General features: G+C 50.3%; 1 protein-coding gene and 1 long non-coding RNA gene across 8 annotated transcripts in view; one reads left to right on the top strand and one right to left on the bottom strand.

Annotated features, from left to right (window-relative positions):
• Positions 1 to 23,589, top strand: part of Bin2 (bridging integrator 2) — a 27,493-nt gene extending 3,904 nt beyond the window's left edge. For 2 of the 4 annotated variants that reach the window (XM_042264930.2, XM_042264931.2), the window contains exons 2-12: positions 4,749 to 4,829; positions 9,631 to 9,685; positions 9,912 to 10,006; positions 10,462 to 10,557; positions 12,831 to 12,938; positions 13,161 to 13,246; positions 14,197 to 14,272; positions 14,984 to 15,066; positions 17,381 to 18,113; positions 22,487 to 22,561; positions 23,239 to 23,589. In XM_042264930.2, the coding sequence (XP_042120864.2) occupies positions 4,749 to 4,829; positions 9,631 to 9,685; positions 9,912 to 10,006; positions 10,462 to 10,557; positions 12,831 to 12,938; positions 13,161 to 13,246; positions 14,197 to 14,272; positions 14,984 to 15,066; positions 17,381 to 18,113; positions 22,487 to 22,561; positions 23,239 to 23,262 (1,512 nt within the window). In that variant the 3' untranslated portion in view covers positions 23,263 to 23,589. Of the gene's footprint in view, positions 1 to 3,089; positions 3,293 to 4,748; positions 4,830 to 9,630; positions 9,686 to 9,911; positions 10,007 to 10,461; positions 10,558 to 12,830; positions 12,939 to 13,160; positions 13,247 to 14,196; positions 14,273 to 14,983; positions 15,067 to 17,380; positions 18,114 to 22,486; positions 22,562 to 23,238 lie in introns of those variants that run through there. The other 2 variants (XM_076556853.1, XM_016000445.3) reach the window with 2 other exon arrangements.
• Positions 15,435 to 24,289, bottom strand: LOC121824322 (uncharacterized). 4 transcript variants are annotated; one of them, XR_013046591.1, is made up of 5 exons: positions 23,695 to 24,289; positions 22,112 to 22,935; positions 20,357 to 21,089; positions 18,983 to 19,065; positions 15,440 to 16,697 (listed from the first exon to the last, which is right to left on the bottom strand). It is a non-coding gene; the product is annotated as an uncharacterized LOC121824322 (long non-coding RNA). The 4 variants fall into 4 exon arrangements; XR_013046589.1 differs by having other exon boundaries at positions 15,435 to 16,697; positions 18,983 to 21,089; XR_013046590.1 differs by lacking the exon at positions 15,440 to 16,697 and having other exon boundaries at positions 18,108 to 19,065; positions 23,695 to 24,288.

Genomic DNA, 24,289 nt, shown 5'->3' with positions numbered 1-24,289 from the left:
CATGTCCCACCCACATTCACCAAGTGTCACCACCCCTCACATTCACTTGCTAACCCTTACTTCTGCTCTCCAAGTATCTGAAATCCAGCTTGTCAGCTGCCTGGCCAGGCTCACTAGAGTCGAATTCTCAGGGCAGGACTTTAGGGATTGCTATTGTGAGATTTCATTAGGAATTGATCATGAAGTAGAATTTAGCCAGGTGTAGTGGTATACACATCTGTAATCCCAGCTCTCAACAAGCTGAGACTGGAGGGTCACTGTAAGTATGAGGCTAGCCTAGGCTACAGAGTAAGACTGTCTCAAACACTCTAACAGACACACATACAAATGTATTCTTTCAGCAGACATCTGTTGCATATATACACATCTTGTTCCTTCAAGGGTCTAAGAACATCTCCACTGCGGTATGTAACCCAACACAGACACCTGTTGCTATAGCAACAAGTGACTTCAGGCCCAGAGAGATGATAAATATTTCCAGGTTCCCTCTTTCACCTTTCCATCTAAGAGTTAATGGTGGGTCTGTGGCCACACCCTGGACACGCCCAGTGCCATCTGATCTGGTAAGCTAAGCAGGGTCCATCCTGGTTAGAACTTGGATGGGACACCGCCTGGGAATTCCAGGTGCTGTCTGTGCCGCCCTGGCTGTCCTGGAGCTCGCTCTGTAGACCAGGCTGGCCTCAAACTCAGATCCCCATCTGTCTCTGCGTCCCAAGTGCTGGGATTAAAGGTATGCGCTGTAGTCTTTAAAAAAAAAAAGTGGAACCAGGCGGTGGTGGCTCACACCTTTAATCCCAGCACTCCAGAGCCAGGTGGATCTCTGTGAGTTCGAGGCCAGCCTGGGCTACCAAGTGAGTCCCAGGAAAGGCGCAAAGCTACACAGAGAAACCCTGTCTCAAAAAACCAAAAAATAAATAAATAAATAAAATAAAAATAAAAATAAAATAAAAAGTGGTGGTGGGAAGATTCTCGGCCTCCGTGCCCCATGAAGCCCTGTAGCCTGGGCCTTCTGCTGTGCTCTGTGTTGACTCTAAATGGAGTTTTCTCGCTTTCCACCCCCACCTAAGAAACAGTAAGAGGGCAAAGGAAGGGAGGAGGAGCAGCCGAAAGGAAGTGAGGACTGTGCCACCCCCACCCCCACCAAGGTGGTTTTTGCAACTTTCTGGGGAAGAACTGTGTTTGTTGTTGGCGAGGGCGAGGGTGGAGCCGGGGAGGACGGGGACCGCACATCTAGGGAGGGTAAAGAGGAGGTGGAGTTAGAGACGACAAAGACAGACGTGGCTGAAGGGAAGGAAACACCTGCCGCATAGGCAGGGGAACAAAACTAGACCCAGCTAAGCCGGGCACGTGCCCACCTTTAATCCCAGCTCTCCTGAGGGAGGCAGGCAGATCTCTGTGAGCTCAGATCTCTGAGTTTGAGGCCAGCTTCATCTACGTAGTTCTGGCACAGTCAGGGCTACACAGTGGGACCCTGTCTCAAAAAGACAAGAAACAAAACCAAACAAAAACTAGACACAGTTATCAGGCAGCTGGAGAAAGCAGCCTACATACATAGTCTCTTTTAATCCCTCAGTAGCTTCAAGACAAAAATGTCTTTCACTGTGTATCCCTGGGCAGAACTATCTTATAGCCAGTCCATAGGAAGGCCACGGTATGAGTTACTATGTGTCTGCAGAAGCCTTGATCTTTTGTTGGAGCTGAGGACCAAACCCAGGGCCTTGTGCTTGCTAGGCAAATGCTCTACCACTGAGCTAAATCCCCAAACCCTTTTTTTGGTTTTTCGAGACAGGGTTTCTCTGTGTAGTTTTGGTGTCTGGCCTGGATCTCACTCTGTAGACCAGGCTGGCCTCTCTCATAGAGATCCACCTGGCTCTGCCTCCCGAGTGCTGGAATTAAAGGTGTGCGCCACCGCCGCCGGCAGAAGCCTTGATCTTAATCACCACAGAGAGAGCATAAGATGTGAGCAACATTAACCAACTCCCCTCTCCCATAAGACTGCAGAGGCGGTCAGTGTCCACATAGAGCCTTCTGCACAGGTCTAAGCACACAGCTCTGTGATTCAAATCCCTTCATAATGAGATCCCAGTCAACCTATCTAATTTCATTGGCTGCCACTCCCATAACACACCCCGAATGAGCCACACCCTCCCAGAAGCTGTATGAAGTTGCACACACCCAGACTTTCTCACTTGTTAGTCAGGACCCCTCTTGCACTCTGTCTTTAAACATCTCAGTCTAGCAAAACCCCACATCCAGGCCCATGCATCTGTTTCACCTCCTTCCTACTAAAGTGACTGGATGGCCTTCTGCTGGGTTCTGAGCTATAGAAAAAGGCAGAGTAAGTATCCAAGGAGTGGAGATTTAGAAGGGAACAGAGACACATGAATACAAAGAATTAAAAATAGTGGAAAATAATGCAAGTACCAAAGTGTCAGGCACTTGGGAGGGAGTCATGGACTTGTTGACGGGATAAAGCAGGTAGAAATTAGGGTGAGGAAGGTTTGAACCGGCGTTTATTATTTCCTTATTTACATTTGTTTTATACTTGTACAGCAGACAAAGTAGAGAAGTCATTAGGATATTCAGCAAAGGGAATGAAGTCTGTGACAATTAATAGTGGGGCTTATCCAGGAATCTTCTTTTTCTTTTTTTTTAATTGAAGAAAATTTTCTACTCATTCTACATATCAACCACAGATCCCCCTCCCATACCTCCTCCCAATCCCCCCCCCCCGTTTTACCCCCACCAACCTACCCTCCACCCCCTCCTCCAAAAGGGTAAGGGCTCCCATGGGGAGTCAACAAACCCTGGTACATTCAGTTGAGGCAGGACCAAGCCCATCCTCCCTGTACCAAGGCTGAGCAAGGTGTCTAACCATAGTTAATAGACTCCAGAAAGTCAGCTCCTGTGCCAGGGACAGATCCTGATCCCACTGCCAGGGGCCCCTCAAACAGACCAAGCTACACAACTGTCTCCCGTATACAGAGGGCCTAGTCTGCTCCCGCGCAGGTTCCGAAGCTGTGGGTCTAAAGTTCATGAATTTATTCGGGAATCTTAAAACAAAGAAAGAAAGAATAAACTGTCGCATAGTAAAGCCTGCTGAGAGGAATGTGGAGAGAGAGCCGAAACTCACGCAGGATCAGGGCACTAGGGACTGTCCTATGCTCGAGTACCAGTGGTCCCTAATGGACTCGTCGTGGGTGTCCAGTAAAGGGGAGCAGATGAGAAAGAACTGTTAGAGGACATGAAGCAGCATCGTCAAGACCTAGTGCAGCGGGCTGGAGAAGACACAGTAAGTGCCCGGTCTCGGGCTCTGCCAACGAAACCAGAGAGAATAGAGTGTTTTTCAGAGGCGGCACAGTAGAGACTGGGTGAGAGGAAGAGGCAGAAGTTGATCCCACCAGGGGGATCTGTTTGGGGTGTGCACGCGTGTGCCGCATCACACACGTGGAGGTCACGGACAACTTTCGGGAGTCAGTTCTCTCTTCCACCGTGTGTGTCCCGAGGATCCAGCTCAGGTCATCCTCAGGCCTGATGCAGGTCCTTTACCCATGAGCACTGCCCAGTCCTCAGTCCTTTCTTCCTTCTGGATAGGTGAGTGGCCCTCTGAGAACAAAGGGCCTTTCCTGTTCCCACGACTCTGAGACTGGAGTGATGGTTGGCACTCTCCTTTCTTAGTTGATGAAAGATAGACATGGGTACCCTTCATCTCCAGCTGGGCTTGAAGTGTACTGTATCAGAGTTTCTTAAGGTTTTCCACGGGGCCTTCAGGAGAAGAGTCCCTTGCTCATCTCTCTAACCTCATCCATAGAGAAGAAACGGTGACAATGGCTGGAAGAGGGACTCTTAATTTAAAAGAATCTTCATGGCTCATGTTTATCTTTTTTTTTTTTTTTCTTGCGAGCTAGAGATGAGTGGATCAGTAGTCTTTTTCCAAGGGACAGTTGTGAGCTGCCTTGTGAGTGCTGGGAATTGAACCCAGGTCTGCTAGAAGAGTAGCCAAGGCTCCCGACCACTGAACCATCTGTCTAGCCCCGGCTCATGTTCATCTCTAACAGCCAGGCATATTTTCTCAGTAAGCTTGTTTCAGTGAAAAGTCCTCTTCTATGCACTTTTAAAGTCAGTTTAAGACTGGGTGTGGCAGCACAGGCCTTAATCCCAGCAGAGGCAGGCAGATCTCTGAGGTTAAGGCCAGCCTGGTCTACAGAGTGAGAGTTCCAGGACAGCCAGAGCTACATGAAGAAGCCCTGTCTCAAAAAACAAACATACAAACAAATCACTTTTTGGCTGGAGGTGCGGTTCAGCCCAGCACCAGAGCAAACATTCAAAACACATTGCTCAAATAATGAGATTCCAGAAAGATACAACTTATTTATCAAAAGGGGAGGGGGACATGACACTGTGAATGAGAATGAACAGGCAGATACCCCCCATACACACACACACACACACACACACACACACACACACACACACACACACATACGACCCCCCCATACACATGCACACACACACACACACACACATACACACACACACACACACACACACACACACACACACACACACACACGATCCCCCTCCAGGTCTCCCACTCTGAGAAGACCCACAAACCAAACCTTGTTTTTGTTGGCAGTGTGTCACATTCCTGACCCTGCTGAGCGGAGGGAGACTGGATTTTAATCACACCCAAGACCATCAGATAAGACTTGACTGTAACCATGCGGCCTTTCTGTCTTTTATTCCAGGTTCTGCAGAAATTGGGGAAAACTGTAGAAACCAAAGATGAGCGATTTGAACAAAGTGCCAGCAACTTCTACCAACAGCAGGTACCCTGGAGGGCGGAGAAGTATGGAGGGCGAGTCCCTGCAGACTCTAGAGGCGGGCATCTTCTCAGCCTGAGGCTCTCCTTTTCTCTGCGGGCAGTGGGCCTTGCCTTTGCTGTTGCTGCTGCCCTGTGTGGTCAACAAGGGCCCAGTCTTGTCTGCATTAGCCAGGCATGGTGGCTCTCGGGCATGCCTCAGCACAGAGACTGCTGAGGTTCTTGGTAATACACAAGTTATTCACTTAAACAGACATCTCATGGTCAGATGTCACAGGCCAGGAACACAGGACTGCTGGGCCCACACCAGACTCCAGCAGTCGTTTGCGGCCCTGCCCCATTTATTTCCCTGCAAAACGTATATTCATGAGCACAGATCAGAAAATATATGCAGAAAAAAGAAAAGGGAACAGGCATGGTCACTTATGATCTCAGCACTGGGGAGGCCGAAGCAGGAAGGTCACAAGTTCAAGACCAGCCTGAGATACAGAAACAAACATAAAGCTGGAGAGTTTCAACCATAGAACCCACAGGGTGGAGGCAGGGAACTGAGTCCTACAGGTTGTCCTTTGATCTCCATGTTTCCTTGGCTCTGAACACACACACACACACACACACACACACACACACACACACACACACACAAAATAAAAAGAAAAGAAAATGATTTTTAAAACAATAATGATTCTGTAGGCTCTAGCCATTCTTACTTCATATCCTACAGTTGCGATATCTGTGTGTATAAGACCTAAATATAATCTATTATGGTTAAGTGTGAAGTTTCTAAAAAGATTATTTTAGGGTTGTTTCTTCTTGGGTTGGATTATACCAAAATCTTCTTAGTTACTTGACCCCGCTTGGCCGGGCGCTGGAATGGACCCGGGTCCTCCGGAAGAGCAGCCAGTGTTGTTCCCCCGCATCTCCGCCTTCCGCCCTGAAGCCTGCGTGTGTGGAGAGCACAGCTTGTCCACGGTCGCCTGGATTGATGTTTTGTTGTTGTTGTTGTTTAATTTTATTTTTTGAGACAGGGTCTCTCTCCATAGCCCTGACTGCCCTGGATCTCACTCTATAGCCCAGGTTGGCGTCAAACTCACAGAGATCCACCTGCCTCTGCCTCCTGAGTGCTGGGATTAAAGGCGTGTGCTACCATACCCGGCTTTTTGCTGGCTGTTGAATGTGTTCTGTTGCCTGTGTTCTCTGTGGATGTAGAGATGTGGAAGCTTGATTAGATTTAGGTTTTCACTTTTGTTTGGTAGCAATAATATTCATAGGTGTCCTTAAATTCCCCCACCAGGAGTCTCATCATGCCTGCTTGTCTCCTTTCACGCATGATGTGAATAGCTGTGAGCCATGACTGGTGAAGAACCAGCTCTTTATTTTCAGCATTTGAAATTCATTCTCTGACAGTTGCTCACATGTGTGTACCGTGTTTTGATCATTTCAAACCACACACACACACACACACACCCATCCATTTCAACTCCGTATCAGCCGTCACCCTCAGCTGCCCAGTTCTTTTAAGGCCTGGGTTCCAGAGTGATCCCCATGGTTTGTTTTGAGACTGTATCTCATGAAGCCCATGCTGGCCTTGAACTCACTATATAGCTGAGGATGGCCTTGAACTTCCGATCCTTCTGGGATGATCGGTGTGCGCCACCACGGGCAGCTCTGTGCACACTAGGCGAGCACTCTCTATCGAGTGCCCTCTCTGAGTATTGTTTCATTGCCGCCCTCTGGCCTCCCCTCACAGGACAGGAAGAGGTGTTTTTCCTCAGGAAGTACTGCAGTCTGTTCCTTTGTAGTACTGATGACACTCGCTAAGGTTTGGGGCGCCATCTCCTGTTGTTCTGCCTCAGTCCCGAGTCTGCTGGACCCAGGTCCGCAGAGCTGCCTGCTGTGGTGGCTGATGGCACTTCTTCAGAGAGTAGTTCATCAGCGGAGGCTGGGGGCTGTCTGTATGGCGGGGAAGCACTAACTCAGGCTCTTTATGGCAAAGTTTCAGAGCAGCCGTGATGAGGTCAGCAGATCTGGAGACAGACGTGGCTTTACCCTCATTTATAAACAGGGAACGGAAGCCAGAGAAGTGGAGTAACCAGCCAGTTGAGAACAGAGCCGGCACACCAGACACCCAGCCGAGTGAGAAGACAGGGCTGTGTTGATTAGCCTAGACATTGAAGGGAGGATGGCGGGTCTGGCAAATGAAATGGTGCGCAGCACTGGTTCCCCGTCCTGAAGCCCACCTCCGACGCCACCCCCTCCCCATGTTCACTCCCGTACTTGATCTCTTCAGAAGGAAGAACAGCGTTTAAAGAACGATATGTGGGGCTGGAGAGATGACTCGTTAGTTACGAGTGATAACTGATCTGAAATGTTGAGCTATCTCCAACCCTTTTATTAATTTTTATAACTTCAGAAACTCTTTCAAAGCCTTTAAAATCTTGAGTGCTGGTAGCTGGCAGAATGGCTCTGTGTGTGAAAGCACTTGCTGCCAAGCTGGATGACGAAAGTTCAGTCTCCAGAACCCACATGGCAAAGAGAACCACCTTCTACCGTTGCCCTCCGACCTCCAGAGGCACTGGTTATTAGATGGAATTTTCCTTTTTTCCCTTATCTTTTAATTCAAAAGGTCACTAGCCTTTCTAGTAATGAGAAGTTCACAGCAAGCATATCCTGAAGTACTGTGTAACATCTTTTAGGTTTCAAATACTCGGTTCCCTGAGCTGTTTTGTTCTGACCCATAGGCTGGCCTGCAGCATCCCTTTGAAGTGGGCCACACCTTAGTTCTCTTCCACACTCGGGAAGTCAGGCTCCAATTGTCAACCATCTGGCCTTTCACATCCTTTCCTTCTCGATCCTAGAAACTGGAGTTTACTCACAGCAGAGGAGAAGAGAGTGCGGGAGGAGGCTATAAACAGTGCAAGGAGGAGTGATGAGGAGTGACTGAGGAGGCCTCTGAGGAGTGACTGAGGAGGCCTCTGAGGAGCACAGCTGGGGTTTGCCCTCCAGTCAGCAGGGAGGAGCAAAAGTTAGAGCCCCGGCTGGCAGGATGGTGTCCTGAGGGCAATATCCAGAACCCACATTAAAGAAACAAGTCTGGATGTAGTGCCACACATCTATAATCCCAGCACTCTTGTTTTGTTGGTTTTCTGGGACAGGGTTTCTCTGTGCAGCCTTGCCTGTCTTGGAACTCACTCTGTAGACTAGGTTGGCCTCGAACTCAGAGATTTGCCTGCCTCTGCCTCCTGAGTTCTGGGATCAAAGGAGTGCACTACCATTGCCTGGCAATAAATAATTTTTTAAAAATTTCCTGGAGCTGGAGAGATGGCTCAGCAGTTGAGAGCACTTGCTGTTCTTGCAGAGGACGGGATTCCAGCACCCACATGGCCACTTACAATCATCTTAAACACAAGTACCAAGGAATCCAACACCATCTTCTGGCATCTTTGGACATAGGCAGTACATACATATACATACAGGCAAGCAAGACATTAATACACATACAAGCTGTTGTAACGATTTCCTGTGTGGATACGAAGGGCAGCCTTATCTAGAGCTATTTAACATGAAGAAACACTTCTGCAGCAGGGCTCCTAGTTTCTGTTTTCTAAAGGGACTGAAGAAGCAGAGCATAGGGCTGGAGAGATAGCTCAGTGCTGACGACCCCAGCACCCCAGTCCCCAGCACCCACATCTGACGGCTCACACAGAGATAGCTCAGTGCTGATGAGCGGGTACCACTCTGGTAGAAGACCCAGGGTTCAGTTCCCAGCACCCACATCTGACGGCTTACACTTCCTGTAACTCCAGCTCCAGGGGACCTGACTCCTCAGGCCTCTTTGATACCTGCACTCAAGTTCGCACTCATAGGCAGACAGACAGACTATCAAAAAGGCTAAAAATGAATCATTTAAAAAGAAGAGGAGGATGAGGAGGAGAACATCTTCTGTTTAGGAAGCTGAGGCAGGAGCATTATTGCAAGTTCAAGGCAGCCTGGACTAAGAGGAAAGATTTTTGTCATTAAACAGCAACAAAGCAGAGGCTAGGAACAATGTCAGAACTGCAGCTGATTCGTCGGGTTGAGATCTAATTCCACCTTCCTTCTCTGGCTCCCCTTCTTTTTAAGAAAGAGAGGGGGGAATCCCAGTACTCAGGAGGCAGAGGCAGGCGGATCTCTGTGAGTTCGAGGCCAGCCTGGTCTATAGAGTGAGATCCAAGATAGGCACCAAAACTAGACAGAGAAACCCTGTCTCGAGAAAAAAGAAGAGAGAGAGAGACAGAAAGACAGACAGAGACAGAGACAGAGAGACAGAGACAGAGACGAGGGAGAGAGGAATAGAGAGAAGGAGAATTCAGACACCAGAGCAAAGGTGTGGACTTAAGTGGCAGAGGGCGTGAGTGAGCAGGAGAGGAGGAGATCAGCTAGGGCCTGGGGGAGGGGCGGAGGGAGGGAAGGGAAGGAGAGTGCATGGAGGCAGGAAGTGTCTGTGTGAAGGCTGGGGAAGAAAGGGGCCTGTTGTAGAGATGGGGCGAGGATCACCAGAGCCACAGACAGGACACTCCTTCCAGGCCTTGGGCATAGGCTCTTGTCTTTGGAAGAGAGAAAAGGCAGAAGATAAGCCATGGGGGCTTCCTCTACCCAGCTCATGCGGTGACCCCCAAGGATGACCTGCAGCGGGCAGAGTGATGGATGGCAGCTCTGGTCACTGGGAATCCCTGAAGAAATTCCAGGCGTGGGCTCTGACTTTACCCTACTTTCTGTGGTCTTCCAAATAGATCTTGTTAGTTACCAACGCTGCTTTTTGCTTCCAGGCAGAAGGCCACAAGCTGTACAAGGATCTGAAGAACTTCCTTAGTGCGGTCAAAGGTGAGTGTCCAGCCTGGAGAATGCAGGAGCTGGGCAGGCTGAGGTGGGCAGAGCAGCCTGACCCAGGGTTCTCAGTGCTGCCCTTGACCCCTGAGACTCCGTGGGCCTCAGAGTGACTTCCTATCCCAGCCGCACCCAGCTTCTCTTACTGACTTGTCACTGTGTGATTACATCATCTGCTTTGGGGACCCCTGGGGGTAGGACTGACTGAGTTCTCTCCTTTCAGTGATGCATGAGAGCTCAAAGAGAGTGTCAGAGACCCTGCAGGAGGTCTACAGCAGTGACTGGGATGGGCATGAGGAGCTGAAGACCATCGTGGGGGTAAGGGCAGCTTGGGCATGACACTCCTCCCCTGGGGTCCACTCCCGTCTCCCCTCAGCTGAGCGTCTGTATCCTGGGAAAGAGGGAAACGCCTGGTTCGCTTTCTGTTGCTCAGCATCCACCTCTAAGCAGTAGATTGCAGCTGCGTCTCCCGTCTCCCCTCCTGTAAGGTCACAGAAATGTCCCCTCCTTGAAGATGGGCTGTTTATGGAAAGCAACTGCGTGCAGTTAATGGCTCGCTCGCTCGCTCCATGTACTCTAAGCTTGGGGCCAGGGCCTGCTCTTCACCCTCTGAAAAATTCCTTAGGCAGAACCCATCTCTCCTCTGGAGAATCTGACATGATATTCTAAACGTGTGCTACAGGAGAGCTCTCTGCAGAGAGAATTTGGGTGTTTCTCTGGTGGGTGGTGGTCGTGGAAGCAGCCACTCACCACCCTCTGCCTGGATCCCACAGAACAATGACCTCCTTTGGGAAGACTATGAAGAGAAACTGGCTGACCAGGCTTTGAGGACCATGGAAAACTATGTGGCCCAGTTCAGCGACATTAAGGTAACTCAGTCTGCTGAGTGGGACGGGGTTGGAGACAGTCCACACTAGTTAGAAAACACATCAGGTTTACTTTCTTAGACATGGAGCTGGGAGAGGGTTAGACAAGACCTCAGCCTGACAGAGGTGCCGGGAGGTTGTGTTTACAATTAGATTTCAGTAAATTACACTCTGGACTCAATTGATGCGTGAACCTGATCCAACTAGGTCAACGCATCCGTCTCTTTCTTTAGCTTAAGATTTATTTTTCTTATATTCAATTATGTGTCTGCCTGAGTGCTGGAGTGGGGTGTGTGCACATGGGTACAGTGCCCCAGGAGGTCAAAGATACCAGATCCCTGGGGCTGGAGGTACAGGAGGCTGTGACCCACCTGACATGGGACTGAACTTGGGTCCTCTGAAAGAGCAGAATGTCCTCCTAACTGCTGAACCATCTCTCCTGCCCTAAAGCATTCATTTCCAATAGGATCTTGCTATGTAGTCCAGGCTAGCCTGAAACTTGCCATCCTCCTGCCTCAGCCTTCTGAGTTCTGAGATTACAGATGTATATCACCATGCCTGGCTAGGGCATCCCTTTTAGATGTGAGAAACAGTTAATGGAGCTAAAGATGTCCATTGTATAGAAGAAAGTTAGAGGCATCTTAATATTATCTTCAAATACTTTAAATTCTGACAGGTGAAAAGAACCCAGTCCATCCCAAAGTGTTCTAGAAAGCAATTAGAATTTAGGCTAGTGTGGTGGCGCATGCCTTTAATCCCAGCACTCGGAGGCAGAGGCAGGTGGATCTCTGTGAGTTCAAGGCCAGCCTCGGCTACAGAGTGAGTTTCAGGACAGGCTCCAAAGCTACACAGAAAGTCTCAAAAAACAAACAACAACAACAAAACAAACAGACAACAACAACAAAACAAAATCAAACAAATTTTTAAAATATTTTTGCTGTTTTTACTTGTGTACGTGTGTCTGTGTGTCGCATGTGTGGGTACCCACAGCATCCCGAAGAAGGCATCGGGTCCCCCGGTGCTGCAGTTGTAGGTGCTTGGAAGCCACGTGACATGGGTGCTGGAGCCAGACTCCGTCCTCCGTGAGACCAGTGTTTGCTCTTAACTTCTGAGCCATCTCTTCAGTCGCTCTAAAAAATTTATTACATTTGTTCATTTATTTGCTATGCGTGGTGTGTGTGTGTGTATGTTTACCACAAGGTGTATGTGTGTGTGCCATGGTGTGTGTCTGTGTGTGTGTGTGTGTGTGTGTGTGTGTGTGTGCCACAGCACAACAGTGTAGGTCAGAGGACAGCTTTTGGGCGTCAACTCTCTCATCTCCCACACTGTCTCAGCCATGTGACTCAGGCCATCAGGGTTGGAGGCCAGCATCCATCTCTCTGGCCTCAGAAGTAGGATTTTTTTTTTATTTATTCAACTGAGTTTATTAATCATCTACTCTGTTGGCACTGTGCTGCTTTTAGATTAAGAGGAAGCTAACGTCGGCTTCCAAATTCATGTTAATGATTAAGCTTAACTTTTATGCTTAAGCTTTTCAGAAAATAAGATGAGATAGTTTGTTGTTCTGTGTCCAAGCAGAAGGTGAATTAATTACATCACTGTTTTTTTCTTTTTGTTTGTTTGGTTTTTGGAGCCAGGGTGTTACTATGTAGCTGTCTTAGTTAGGGTCACTATCACTGTGATGAAACATCATGACTAAAAGCAACTTGGGGAGGAAAGGGTTCATTTGGCTCACACTTCCACATCGCTGTTTATCATTGAAGAAGTCAGGACAGGAACAGGGCGGGAACCTGGAGGCAGGGGCTGATGCAGAGGCCATGGAGGGTGCTGCTTACTGGCTTGCTCTTCATGGCTTGCTCAGAACCCAGGACCACCTGCCCAGGGATGGCCCCACCCACAATGGGCTCATTGATCACTAATTGAGAAAATGCCTTACAGATGGATCTATGGAGACATTTTCTCAGCTGAGGTTCCTCATTTCAGATGACTCTAGCTTGTGTCAAGTTGACCTAAAAGTAGCCAGCAGAGTAGCCCAGGCTGGCCTTGAACTCATAGATATCTACCAGTGAGTTTTAAATGTATTTTAAATACATTTTAAATCTTAATGCAGGTTTCTCTATCTGAGAATCCCTGATAAATAGTTTTCCTGAGATCATGGGGGAAACTGTCACACAATTCAGTGGTGAAGTTCAAGAATCTTGTTTCTCTGCTTGGTACTCGATTACACGTCTTGGCCACTGGAAAGTGAATCACCCTTTCTCATCACCCTGGACTAGGAGAAAATTGCCAAGCGGGGCCGGAAACTGGTAGACTATGATAGTGCCCGACACCACCTGGAGGCCGTGCAGAATGCTAAGAAGAAAGATGAGGCTAAGACTTCCAAGGTAAAAACAAACAAAAAACCTGCCCCTCCCCCCGAGTGGTAGCAGGCCAAGATGAGTGCAGGAATGATGGATTCCTGCGTCCTGAAGGAAATCCACTTTCTTTTGCCCTGTTACTGTAAGGGCAGTTGGAGTCCTGAGGCTGAGGAGGACTCGAGTCTGGGCAGGGAGAGGAGAGGCAGTGAGGGTGATGGAGGCAGCTTTTAGCCCCTTTTTTACCCCCAGGCAGAAGAGGAGTTTGGCAAAGCCCAGGCTGTGTTTGAAGATCTGAATCAGGACCTGCTGGAGGAACTGCCTGTCCTGTATAACAGGTAATGACCGACGTTCAAGATGGCCAGCTGCTAAGGCCAATGGAGCACAAAGTCACCTGCAGCCCTGTTCAAGGGTGGGACGTGGGTGTAGCCTCAGCCCTGACACTAATTTGCTGTGTGGTTAGGCAAGCATCCTTATCTCTAGACTTGTGACACCATCCTTGCCCCACCAGCTTTCCTGGGTTGAGGACAAGGTGTTGGTTGGGTAGGAGAGATCTTGTCTAGCAAAGTGCTTTGTCGTCACATGGCAAGGACACGCCTTCGCTGCACAAATGTGCCTGTTTTAAACCACCACGGTTCACAGGCGTCCAGATGCACATAGACCATGGGATGGTGACCCACACCAACCGCACGTCACGGAGGACAGACGTGTTTTAGAGTCAAAGCTTCCATAGCGGAAGAGAAACAGGGACGGAAACGTCACTATCCTACTCCCATTGCCCAAGTTCGCTTTCGTAAGGTTGCAGCCGGAGGATTGTATTGCTCAGTGTGTCTACAGCCTTTCCAAGTCGGTCTAGCTGTGAAGCCCAGGCCGGCCTTAGACTTTCAGTGACAGGATCACAGGCATGGCCACCATGCTAAGAGGCTCTGATACAGTTTTCATGGACTGCCTTTATGTGACTCTGATTTTTTGTTTGTTTGTTTTCGAGCCAGGGTTTCTCTGTGTGGCCCTGGCTGTCCTGGAACTCACTCTGTAGACCAGGATGGCCTCAAACTCAGATCCACCTGCCTCTACCTCTCAAGGGCTGGCATGTGCCACCACACCCAGCCAGATTACTTCTGTGTCACCCTGGGCTAGTATTGTCTCCCTCACCTTTCTGCACTCCTGGCCCAGCTGCCATGAGTCAGATTCCAGACCACCTGCATCCAGGATGTCTTTCTCTGGAGCCCTGTTGGTGGCGAGCTGGGCCCCCCACCGCCCTTAACCATGCTTGTTTGTCTCCCTGTAGTCGGATCAGCTGTTACGTGACCGTCTTCCAAAACATTTCCAACTTGAGAGATGTGTTCTACAGAGAGATGAGCAAGGTGAGAAACCCCGGCCTCGGTGGGATTCTCTAGTAAACCCACAGTGGGCCTCGTTTACACAGTGTCTTTAGATATTCATGTTGGGAGCACAGAGTGGCTTTTATCGCTGATGAAATGATTGTGTTGAATGCTATTAAAGTGCACATCTGTGCACACGATCAGAGCTGTCTTCTCCTTCTCCCTTAACTGACTGGACCCAAGCCCCAGCATGGACGCGAGGTTAGGCCTGTGCCCGGGAGTTGACGGGAGAGCATCGGTGAAGCCCCTGGCTGCTGCTAGCGGGTCGGGAGAGCGGTGTGGGAGCATGAGTCATGTTTTCAGGTGGACGCTCTAGAGAAGGACCAGTGTCCGTGAGAGGCAGCCATAGGACATGGATTCTATACTGTTTCCGTGTTAGAGTCACAGACGGCCACGGGTTCCCTCCAGCGTTTACTAACTGAGGATTTACTTAGTGAATGTTAACATGAGCTTTCATTCCCTGAATCCCCTGAGACAAGCGCAAGTCAGACCCCGACTTGAGAAAGCTGCCTCTGCTGCCCTCAGGGCACCGTGGACCAAGGAGGAAGGGAGTAGGCATGGGCCAGACGGGCAGTGCTGGAGGATGAAGGCCGCCGGACAAGGACCGGGCGGTTTTGATTAGGAACGCTGACTGGGGAGGAAATGCCATGGGCTCCCATGTGTCTGGCATCTCTGCTTTCTTCCCGGCTCTAGCTGAACCACAGTCTCTACGACGTGATGAGCAAGCTGGAGAAGCAGCATTCCAGCAAAGTCTTTGTGGTGAAGGGACTGCCGAGGTGAGTGATGGGACTCTGGCCAGACTCAGCAGGCGTCCGTGTCCCCGCCCCCACGCCAGGCCTGCCTCTTGACTCCTGGCCATTGCTGTTTACTCTGTGCCCCATGGAAGTTATTTGTCTTCTCATCAAGTACTTCAGATATAACGAAGATGAAGAACAGTAACAATCACATACCTGCCACCAAATGTAGGGGACCAGCTGCTGTGGCCAGGCCCAGTGGCATACTCCTGGCCCTTGGGAGCCTAAGCCAAGACAGTCATAGATTGAGACCATCCTGGCCACATAGTGATGCGGAGATTCAGGCTGGCCTGTGCTGCAGAGTGAGACCTTGTCATGGGAACGGGGTGAGGAGGACTATAAACACAGCTGGGGCCCCGGTGCCCCTCCCCCTCATTCTGCCCCACCTCCGCCGCCGAAGGTGGCCATGCCCTAAATCCAGGCCTTGCTGTGTCTACGCATGTCTTACTTTCATTTCATACATATATTCACATGTAAGAAAGATATTTACACATTTTTAAATTTTATTGCACTTATTTATTTGTTGTGAGAGAGGTACCTGGAGAGGTCAGAGGACACTTGTGGAAGTTAGTTCCCTCTTTCTCCCCTGTGAGGCCGGGGATCAGACTCAGGTCATCAGGCTGGACAGCCAGAGCCTAGAGCCGCTTGCCAGCCTCGTTTAAACTTTACATAAATGGACTTACTCTGTCTGTATTTTCTGCAGATGTTGGCGGGGTCGCGCTCAGGGTGGTCTTTCCTCTTCACGGGGTCTCCCAGGTCCTACTGCACCTCAGGGTGACTTGTGTCCTCTGTGTTCCTTGAGAGACGGATCCTGTTATTTCCTGCTGTGTTACATGCCGCTGTGCGCATGTTCATGACTATCACGTGCCGCTGTGCGCATGTTCATGACTATCATGTGCCACTGTACGTGTTCATGACTTATCATGTATCCTAACTGCCTTTTGGGTGACTGTCCAGCTTTTTGCTGTTGCAATAATCACATACGTTTCTCTCTATGAATATCACCAAGAGTCTCTTCGCCATCTCTGAGGAATGGATTGCTAAGGTACAGATCCTGTCAATGGGCTTCATTAGCCTCAGTAGATGTTGCCAAGTTACCCTTCAAAGGGATCGTCCCCGCTTTTTGGATCCCTGGAGCTTGAGTTAAAGGCGGTTGTGAGCTCCTCGGCATGAGTGCTGGGAACCAAACTCGGATCCTCGGTAAGGGCCGCAGGTGCTCCCAGCCACTGGCTGTCTCTCTTCATCATGCTCCTTCATCCTTCCAGGCCATGGCTGTGAGATGGAATTCTTTGCAGCTCCAGATTGCTGGCTCTCCTGAGTGGCCTTTGGGGCTGCTGGAGAGCTCGGGGTTCCTGCTCAGTGACACCCCGTTGACTCTTTTCCTGCTTTTCAACAGTTGAACCTTCTCTGAAAAAGCAGTTTCCCTAGGGGTTTTGTTGCTAGGGTCTGGATTCTAATCCTGTGACTCCATGCATTGTAAATCTCTTTCCCTTGACTTCTCCACCACTTCTGTGAGTTCTGTCTTTTTCCTTCGTGGGTTCTTCATCGTGGGTAGTGGCCCTCGAATACGATGCTTGCTCTCACTGAAGTCTTGAAGGTGTGTTCAGCTCCTTCTGTGATGAGGTTTGATATGGGTGTTAGGGATCTAACGGCAAAGGAGACCTGGCCTTCCCTAGTGTGTTTACAAGACGGTGCTGGCCCAGGAAGCCTGTCTCCATAGGCGGTGCCGACTGGGTACTGAGCCAGTGGGAATCGGCAAAGAGGAGCGATGGCCTGTGTGCAGATCCTGGCGAAGGCCTCAGGGTGGCCGCGAGACCGGCCTGGTGCCCAGAGGAAGAACAGGGCTCGTGTTTAGGGAGGATTATAGACTTCAAAAACAGTTGCTAATGGGTCAGTGTAGACATAGTTTCTTGTTTTCAGCCTTCTAAACTCACTGACTGTTGGGAAAAGCCTTAGATCACACAAAGCCTCCCCCATCAGGATTTGAACCCGTGTCTCTCCTCCTCCTGCCCTCATACCCAGGACACAGCAGGGTCGGAGCAGGTCAAATTGCGTGTTTTCCGGGTCTCCTGATCCAGTCTCTTTTTCTTTCCATACTTGTATAAAACTGAGATTGTGGGGCAGATGGAATTTTTGTGGTACTTTTTACTTCATTTTTAATGTGCGTACCCGACAGTGGTGCCCACTTTCTCTCCACCTTAAACCGCTCTCTTCTGCGTGGGTGATAATTATCGTGGTCGTTTAGGCGACAGCCGTCCTGTGACCCTTCTGAATATGAATGTCCTTCCTTCCACAGCAGCAGCCGGCGCTCCTTAGTCATCTCTTCCCCAGTTCGAACCTCCACAGCCTCCAGCCCTGTGACCTCGCCTACCAGCCCCTCGACTCTCTCTGTGACCAGTGAGAGTGAGTTTGTCTCTGCAACAGGAGAAGTGCTGACCTCTGACCCCGCGGACGGAGAGGACAGCTGTGAGAGCAAGGAGTCCTTAAAAGATGAGGAAGTGGAAGAAGGCCAGTCTGAAGCAAGTTCTTCAGAGGAGGAAGAGCCTCTACCAGCCTGCAATGGCCCCACCCAGGCCCCACCCTCTCCTGCATCCCAGGAGGAAGCTGCCCCCAGTTCCCCAGCCCCCAGTTCCCCAGCCCCCAGTTCCCCAGCTCCGTCACTGGGCAGAGGTCAGACCCCGACGGAGCAGACCTCCCCCCCAGAAGTAGTCCTCCGCACCCGCACCTCCAGTGAAGGAGCTGAGCAGACCAAAAGAGGAGCCTCTATCCAGAGGACGTCGGCACCCCCTAGTCGGCCCCCGCCACCCAAAGCCCCTCCGAGCCCCAGGCCTGCCTCGGGCAGTGGGCCCTGCAGCCCTCCAGCCTCTGGAGAGGGTTCACCCCTGAGCCCCAGGGCCCCCCTAGAAGCCTCTTCCAATCCAGAAGCACCCGAGAAGCCACTGAGGAGCCCCGAGGCCGTAGAAGAGGAAAGTACCGGCTGTCCAGGCCCAGAAGAGCCCGGTGCCTCCTCCCCTGTGAGCCCTGTCCAGGCAAGTGAGGCTCCCGCTGGGCCTTTTCTGTTTCCTTTGGTTTGGCTTTTTAAGCTTTCATTTCATTTTTTGGAGACAGGGTCTCTCTATGTAGCTGTGGTGTCTAGGATGGCCTCGAACTCACAGGGATCTGCCTCTCCTCCTGAGTGCTGGGATTGAAGACGCACCACCGAGCCCAGCTTTAATACAAATATTTTAATATTGTCTTAAGCATGAGGTTTAAGAGAGAGGGACACTCAGACAGACAGTTAAGAACGCCTGAGAACACAGGTGTGGGCTTCTTCGAGAGAGTTGCTTTTTGTTTGTTTTATGTTTTGTCTTGTTTTTTATAATTTTTTATTTATTTTTATTTAGTGTGCATTGGTGTTGTGCCTGTATGCATGTCTGTGTGAGGGTGTCAGATCTTGGAGTTACAGACAGTTGTGAGTTGCCATATGGGTGCTGGGAATTGAACCCGGGTCCTCTGGAGAAGCAATCAGTGCTATTAACTGCTGAGCCATCTCTCCAGCCCTGTGTGTTTTGTCGTTTTAGACAGAAACTCACTACATAGCCCTGGCTGGCCTACAACTCTGGAGCTCACTATGTAGAACAGGCAGGCTTCGATGCCCAATGCTCCTGCCTCTGATCCCGAGCACTGCCATACAGGCGTGCACCTCCATGCCTGGCTTCTGTGGGGTCTTTGTTCCTTAGCTACAGTCAGACTGCTCCAGAGCCAAGGACAGTCATTATTTCACGGTCTCCACATTTCTAGATGGGCTGGGGACACATATGGGTGCTGGAATTGAACCCAGGTCCTCTGGCAGAGCAGCCAGTGCTCTTAACCACTGAGCCGTCTCTCCAGCCTCTACTTAATCATATGGAAAACTTACCGTAATGAAGAGAACTGGGCTGACAAGATGGACGGGCAGGTAAAGCACTTGCCCTGAAAGCTGGAGTTCATCCCTGGGGCCCTCTGTGGAGGAAGAGAATTGACTTCCTGAAGTCATCCCGACATGACGCCTGTGTGCTACACACACATGTAGACAAATGTAGTAAAAAACTGAAAAGTAGGATGGAGCTGGGCATGTTGGCACATGCCTGGATCCGTGACATACCTGAAAGATTGAGGCAGAGTGCTCCAGAGTTCAAGGCCAGATGGTTACAGATAACAAGATCCTGCCTCAAGAAGTCTAAGCAAGCAAGCAATGAGGCTGAGGGAAAAATTTTGTTTAAATGTTGGAAAGGGAGGTACACAAAGGCTGACAGGAAGCCAGAATAGGATGGGCTGCCTTGAAAAAAATGGTCTGTGGTCAGGTGCATTGTAGAGGGTCACATGAGAAGACTTTTACCAGCCGCATTCACGAAGCAAGCCCAGACGACAGTCCAGGCACTTTCCTGGAAGATGGGTTAAGACAGTGAACAGTGGTCTGGTGTTTAGCTAAGTTAGATGCTTGCCTGGCATACATAAGCCCTGGATTTGGTACCTAGCACCCCATTAACCGGGCATGGCGCGGCACAGTCCTATAATCCCAGTACTTCAGAGGCAGAGGCAGTAGGGTCAGAAGTTCAAGGTCACCCTCAGATATATGGTGAGTTTGGAGCCGCTCTGGACTATGTAAGACCCCCTCTAAACAAATCGGGCTGGAGAAACATCTCAGCAATCAAAAGCACGTGCTGTATAATCCTGAAGATTGGAGTTCAAATACCTACCTCATCCACACAACAGGCTGTGACCTGTGCAATGCAGCCTGTGACCAGCTACAGGGGAGGGGAAGTGGGGCATGATGGGAAGATCCCTGGAGCTTCCAGCCAAACCTAACAGCAGTGAGACCAGGGAAAGGCTCTCTGAAGACAGTGAGCTGATAGAGAGGGTGTCTGCATCCCCTTCTGGCTTTATACAGGAGTGCGCGCACATGTTTTTAAATGGCAAAGAAAAAACAGAAAGAATTAATAAAATTTAGTAGTGATAAAAGATAGGAAGAGGTTGAGGATTTAGCTCAGTGGTAGAGCATTTGCCTAGCAAGCACAAGGCCCTGGGTTCGGTCCTCAGCTCCAGAAGAAAACAAACAAACAAACAGACAGACAGGAAGAAATGTTAGGTGGGAAAGGACCTAGGAAACAAACGGGGCCTGAACTGCAGTGTTAGAGAGAGTGGGCCAGAGAAGGTGACATCTGCACCATGAAAAAGGCCAGGACACGGGCCATGTGGATATCTGGGAGAAGAGAATGAGATTCCTGATACCCCTTAAGTAATACCATCTTACACTGCAGTTTGGCCAGGCTTCCTTGGGAGACTCCTTTGTCTGAGACAGGATCCAGGTTAGCATTCAGGGTGGGCCGTTGTGGGGCTCTGTCATCCGGGGTGGGCAGTTGTGGGGCTCTGTCATCCAGGGTGGGCAGTTGTGGGTCTCTCTCATCCGGGGTGGCAGGGGCCACGTCCTGCATCGTTTACTGTGACCTGCAGGTTTTTCAGAACCCAGTGAAGTGAGGACAAAGTCGAGGACATAAATTCCTCTCAGCTGACTCAGTCACCAGCAGATTGTGCCTCCAGCCTGGGCTTTAGGAAGCATTGAAGGCCCCAACAGGGCAAGATAGGAAGCTTTTCCGTGGCAGTGTGCCGGGTAACAAAGGTGCAGGACACTGGACAGTTCTAAATAGTAGGATTAGAACAAGGTTTTGAGCAGGTGAAGTATGGCCATGTCTCACTTTTCTACTTTGAAAAATACCACTCCAAGACAAGAGTGTGTGCAGCTCACTGGTGGAAAACTGTCCTAAGCATAGACGAGGTTCCGGTGTGACCCACAGTGCACGAGAAGAAGAAAGATTCAAAATTACTGTAATTAGTATTATTGTTGAGACAGCATGTCATGTGGTCCAGGCTAGCCCTTTAAACAGTTTTTAAAGGTATTTTATGTGAACGGCTGTTTTCCCCACATGGATATCTGTGCACCACCTGTACGCCTGGTGTCCATGGAGGCCGGAAGAGGCTCTCAGATCCTGTGGAGTGAGTTGTAGAAGGTTGTGAGCTAATATGGGACTACTAATCGCATCTGTTTTTCAAAGGAGGGTATTCGGGGTCTTTTTTGTTTTTTGTTTGTTTGTTTTATTATGCAGTGCTCTGTCTGCATGTGCACCTGCAGGCCAGAAGAGGGCACCAGATCTCATTATTGATGGTTGTGAGCCACCATGTAGTTGCTGGGAATTGAACTCAGGACCTCTGGAAGAGCAGCCAGTGCTCTTTTTTTTTTTTTTGGTTTTTCGAGACAGGGTTTCTCTGTGTAGCTTTGCGCCTTTCCTGGAGCTCACTTGGTAGCCCAGGCTGGCCTCGAACTCACAGAGATCCGCCTGCCTCTGCCTCCCGAGTGCTGGGATTAAAGGCGTGCGCCACCACCGCCCGGCTCAGCCAGTGCTCTTAACCTCCGAGAGCCGTCTCTCTGTCCTTCAAAGGAGGGTTTTATAGTGGTGTATTACTCAGTTGATGGAATCAAACTCAGAACTTATGCATGTTAGGCAAGTACTCTAGCCCTCAGTGACCTGTGTCCCACTCAAAGGAAAAGCATGTTTTGACATTAAAGTGTGAAGATCCTCCTGACACAGTTCTTTACGGTGCTGTCTGTGGCCCGGGTTCCTCACTGTCCCCATAGTGGGTGGCTCCGTGGTAGGTCCTGAGTTGGGGTCCCAGCACCATGTGACACATGGGAACTGGAGACAAGAAAAGCCCTGGTGCTTGGTGACCACTCAGTCTACCAAATTAGTGAGCTCCAAGTTCCGAGAGACCCTGCCTCAAGGAGTAGGTCAAGGGGCCAGGAGGATCACTTAGCAGGTGAAGATGCCTGCCACTGAGGCTAATGACCCAGATACCTAGGGTCACATGGAGGAAGGAGAGAACCCAGTCCTCTGATCTCTACACACCATTGCACACACACACCCCCCCACACACACACACGTGCAGACACACTAAAGAGACTATTAAGCCTCTTGCCTCTGCTGATCTGTGACCACTCGTTAGGATCACTTACGAGTGAGCGCTGCAGTGTGGTCCTGAAGACGGTCTCAAAGTGACCAGAGTGGTTGGAAGACTCCCTTGTGTGCAAGAGCAGCCACACAGGTCACAATCGCAAGGTGTGTCTGGTCCAGGGAACAAAATCCAGAACCAAAGACCTGACTTTCTGGCCAGCAAGTCATGACGCCCTTCAGATCTTTTTTTTTTTTTTTTTTAACCTGTGAAAGAGCACAGATAAGAGCTCATCCTGATGCTCCCGGCTCGAGGAAAAGGTGTCGGATGTTCGGCCGTTGTGTTGTTTATGTGTTGCAAAGTCTAAGACCCAGGGGACCTTCCCTGGGAGACTGGGGTGCTGAACTCTCGCCCACTGACAGAGCTGTTGCTTTTGTAGGACCAAGGCCCTGAGCCTCACCTCTGTGCGGACCCAGGAGAAAACAGCATCGGGGCACCCGAGCCTCAGGAAGAGGTAAGGAGGTCTGGGGACAGCGAGTCGGTGGTGTGCGTGCCCAGCATGCAGAAGGCCTGGGTTCACTCCTCAGCACGTCCTTTAAAAGTGGTGTTATACAGAAAATACAAAAACACGGAGACTTCCTCACACGCACAGTGCAGCACAGTAACTCAGAATGTGAGCCGAAATGGCGACATAACATGGAGCCTCAGATTCTGTAAGACCAAGAAACACCCAAGCAGTTCTCTCAGTAAATGGTGTCCACGTAGTGGGCAGGTTCCTCTGCAATCTTACCACAAAGGCAGTGACGCTGTGCACAGAGCCCGTAGCTCCTTCCTGGGGTGTCCCAGCAGCCAGCACCATAGCGCCACCCCGTGCAGAGGCCATCAGTGCTGCATGAAGTAGAGTTCACGAGAAAGAGGTGGGGCAGGGCGGCTGGTGGCGCACGCCTTTAGTCCCAGCACTCGGGAGGCAGAGCCAGGCGGATCTCTGTGAGTTCGAGGCCAGCCTGGGCTACAGTGCGAGATCTAGGACAGACACCAAGACTACACAGAGAAACCCTGTCTTGTAAAAAACCAAAAAAAAAAAAAAAAAAAAAAACCAAAAAACAAAAACAAAACCAGAGAGAGAAAGAGGTGGAGTTTCTACTCCTCCTGAGTAGGGCAGCATCTAATGCAACCTCGTTTACCTCCCAGGCACTGACAAGTGAAAATGCATAACTCTGAAGAGAAACTAAGCTACCTAACCCCATCTGCCCAGAGAAGTCAAGGACGCGAGCCACACCCACTCCGTGTTCTCAGGCAGTGTGAGTGCTTAGCCTCGGACCTGTCATCGCTGGAGTCTGAGGAGCAGCCACAGGGAGAGGGAAGACTTGACTGAGGTTTGAGCATTAAGAAAAGCAGGGCTGTCATAATGCTAACGCCAAGCATCTATAGGCATGTCCACACATTCTCAGAGGAGGACATAGGTCCAGCTATCCACTCACTTGGCAAAGACTTAAAGCTGAAAGATTTTCAGATTACTGAATAAAGTGTGATTATGACTAAGTGTGGAGTCTTGCCCTGAGCACTGTTTTCCACTTAGACTCGGGTCATGATTCCTGCCCCGGGTGCAGGAGGGTTTAGTCATACATCTGACCCCTGTTCACTCACCTCCTGGCCGAAGGCTTGTCTAAGTGCCTCTCCATGCCGGGGAATTCCCCCAGGAGCAGACACCGGGAACGGCTCTCCTCCAGAGCTGTGTGTCACCTGTGCCATCCAGGGCCGGGAGCGTCGGCCAGATGGGAGCAGCTGTGAGCACAGGAGGGGAGGTGCAGACAGGACCGTGGTGGGGATGACATGACGCGGAGTCAGAGTCCAGTCCCCCGTCACGTGCTTTCAGTGCAAACTTCATGTGAACAGTGACCTTCAAGTCCTTCCTGTCACCCGGCCACCTCTGTTCTCGCTCACCTCCCCCCCCCCCTTTTGATCTTTTGAAACAGGGTCTCCTGTAGCCCAGGTTGGTCCTGAACCTCTGCTCTTCTGCCTCCACCTCCGCATTCTAAGATTACAGGTGTGTGCTGTCATGCCCAGCCTTCCTTTGTTCGTGGTCCGATGGACGGTCATCAGCCACTGAAATTCCTGAGCATGGATAAGGACCTCCTCCGCCGAGGACGGAGTGACAGTGCTAAGTGCCAGAGAAACATGGCGAGGGAGGAGGAGATTAAAACAGCCGTGAGAGTGCTGAGCAGACCTGCAGTTAACAGTG

The sequence above is a fragment of the Peromyscus maniculatus genome, chromosome 20 (assembly GCF_049852395.1).
Source record: "Peromyscus maniculatus bairdii isolate BWxNUB_F1_BW_parent chromosome 20, HU_Pman_BW_mat_3.1, whole genome shotgun sequence".
NCBI classification, from domain to species: domain Eukaryota; kingdom Metazoa; phylum Chordata; class Mammalia; order Rodentia; family Cricetidae; genus Peromyscus; species Peromyscus maniculatus.
The sequence above is the reverse complement of the archived record's forward strand: the minus strand, read 5'-3'. Positions and strand labels throughout refer to the sequence as shown.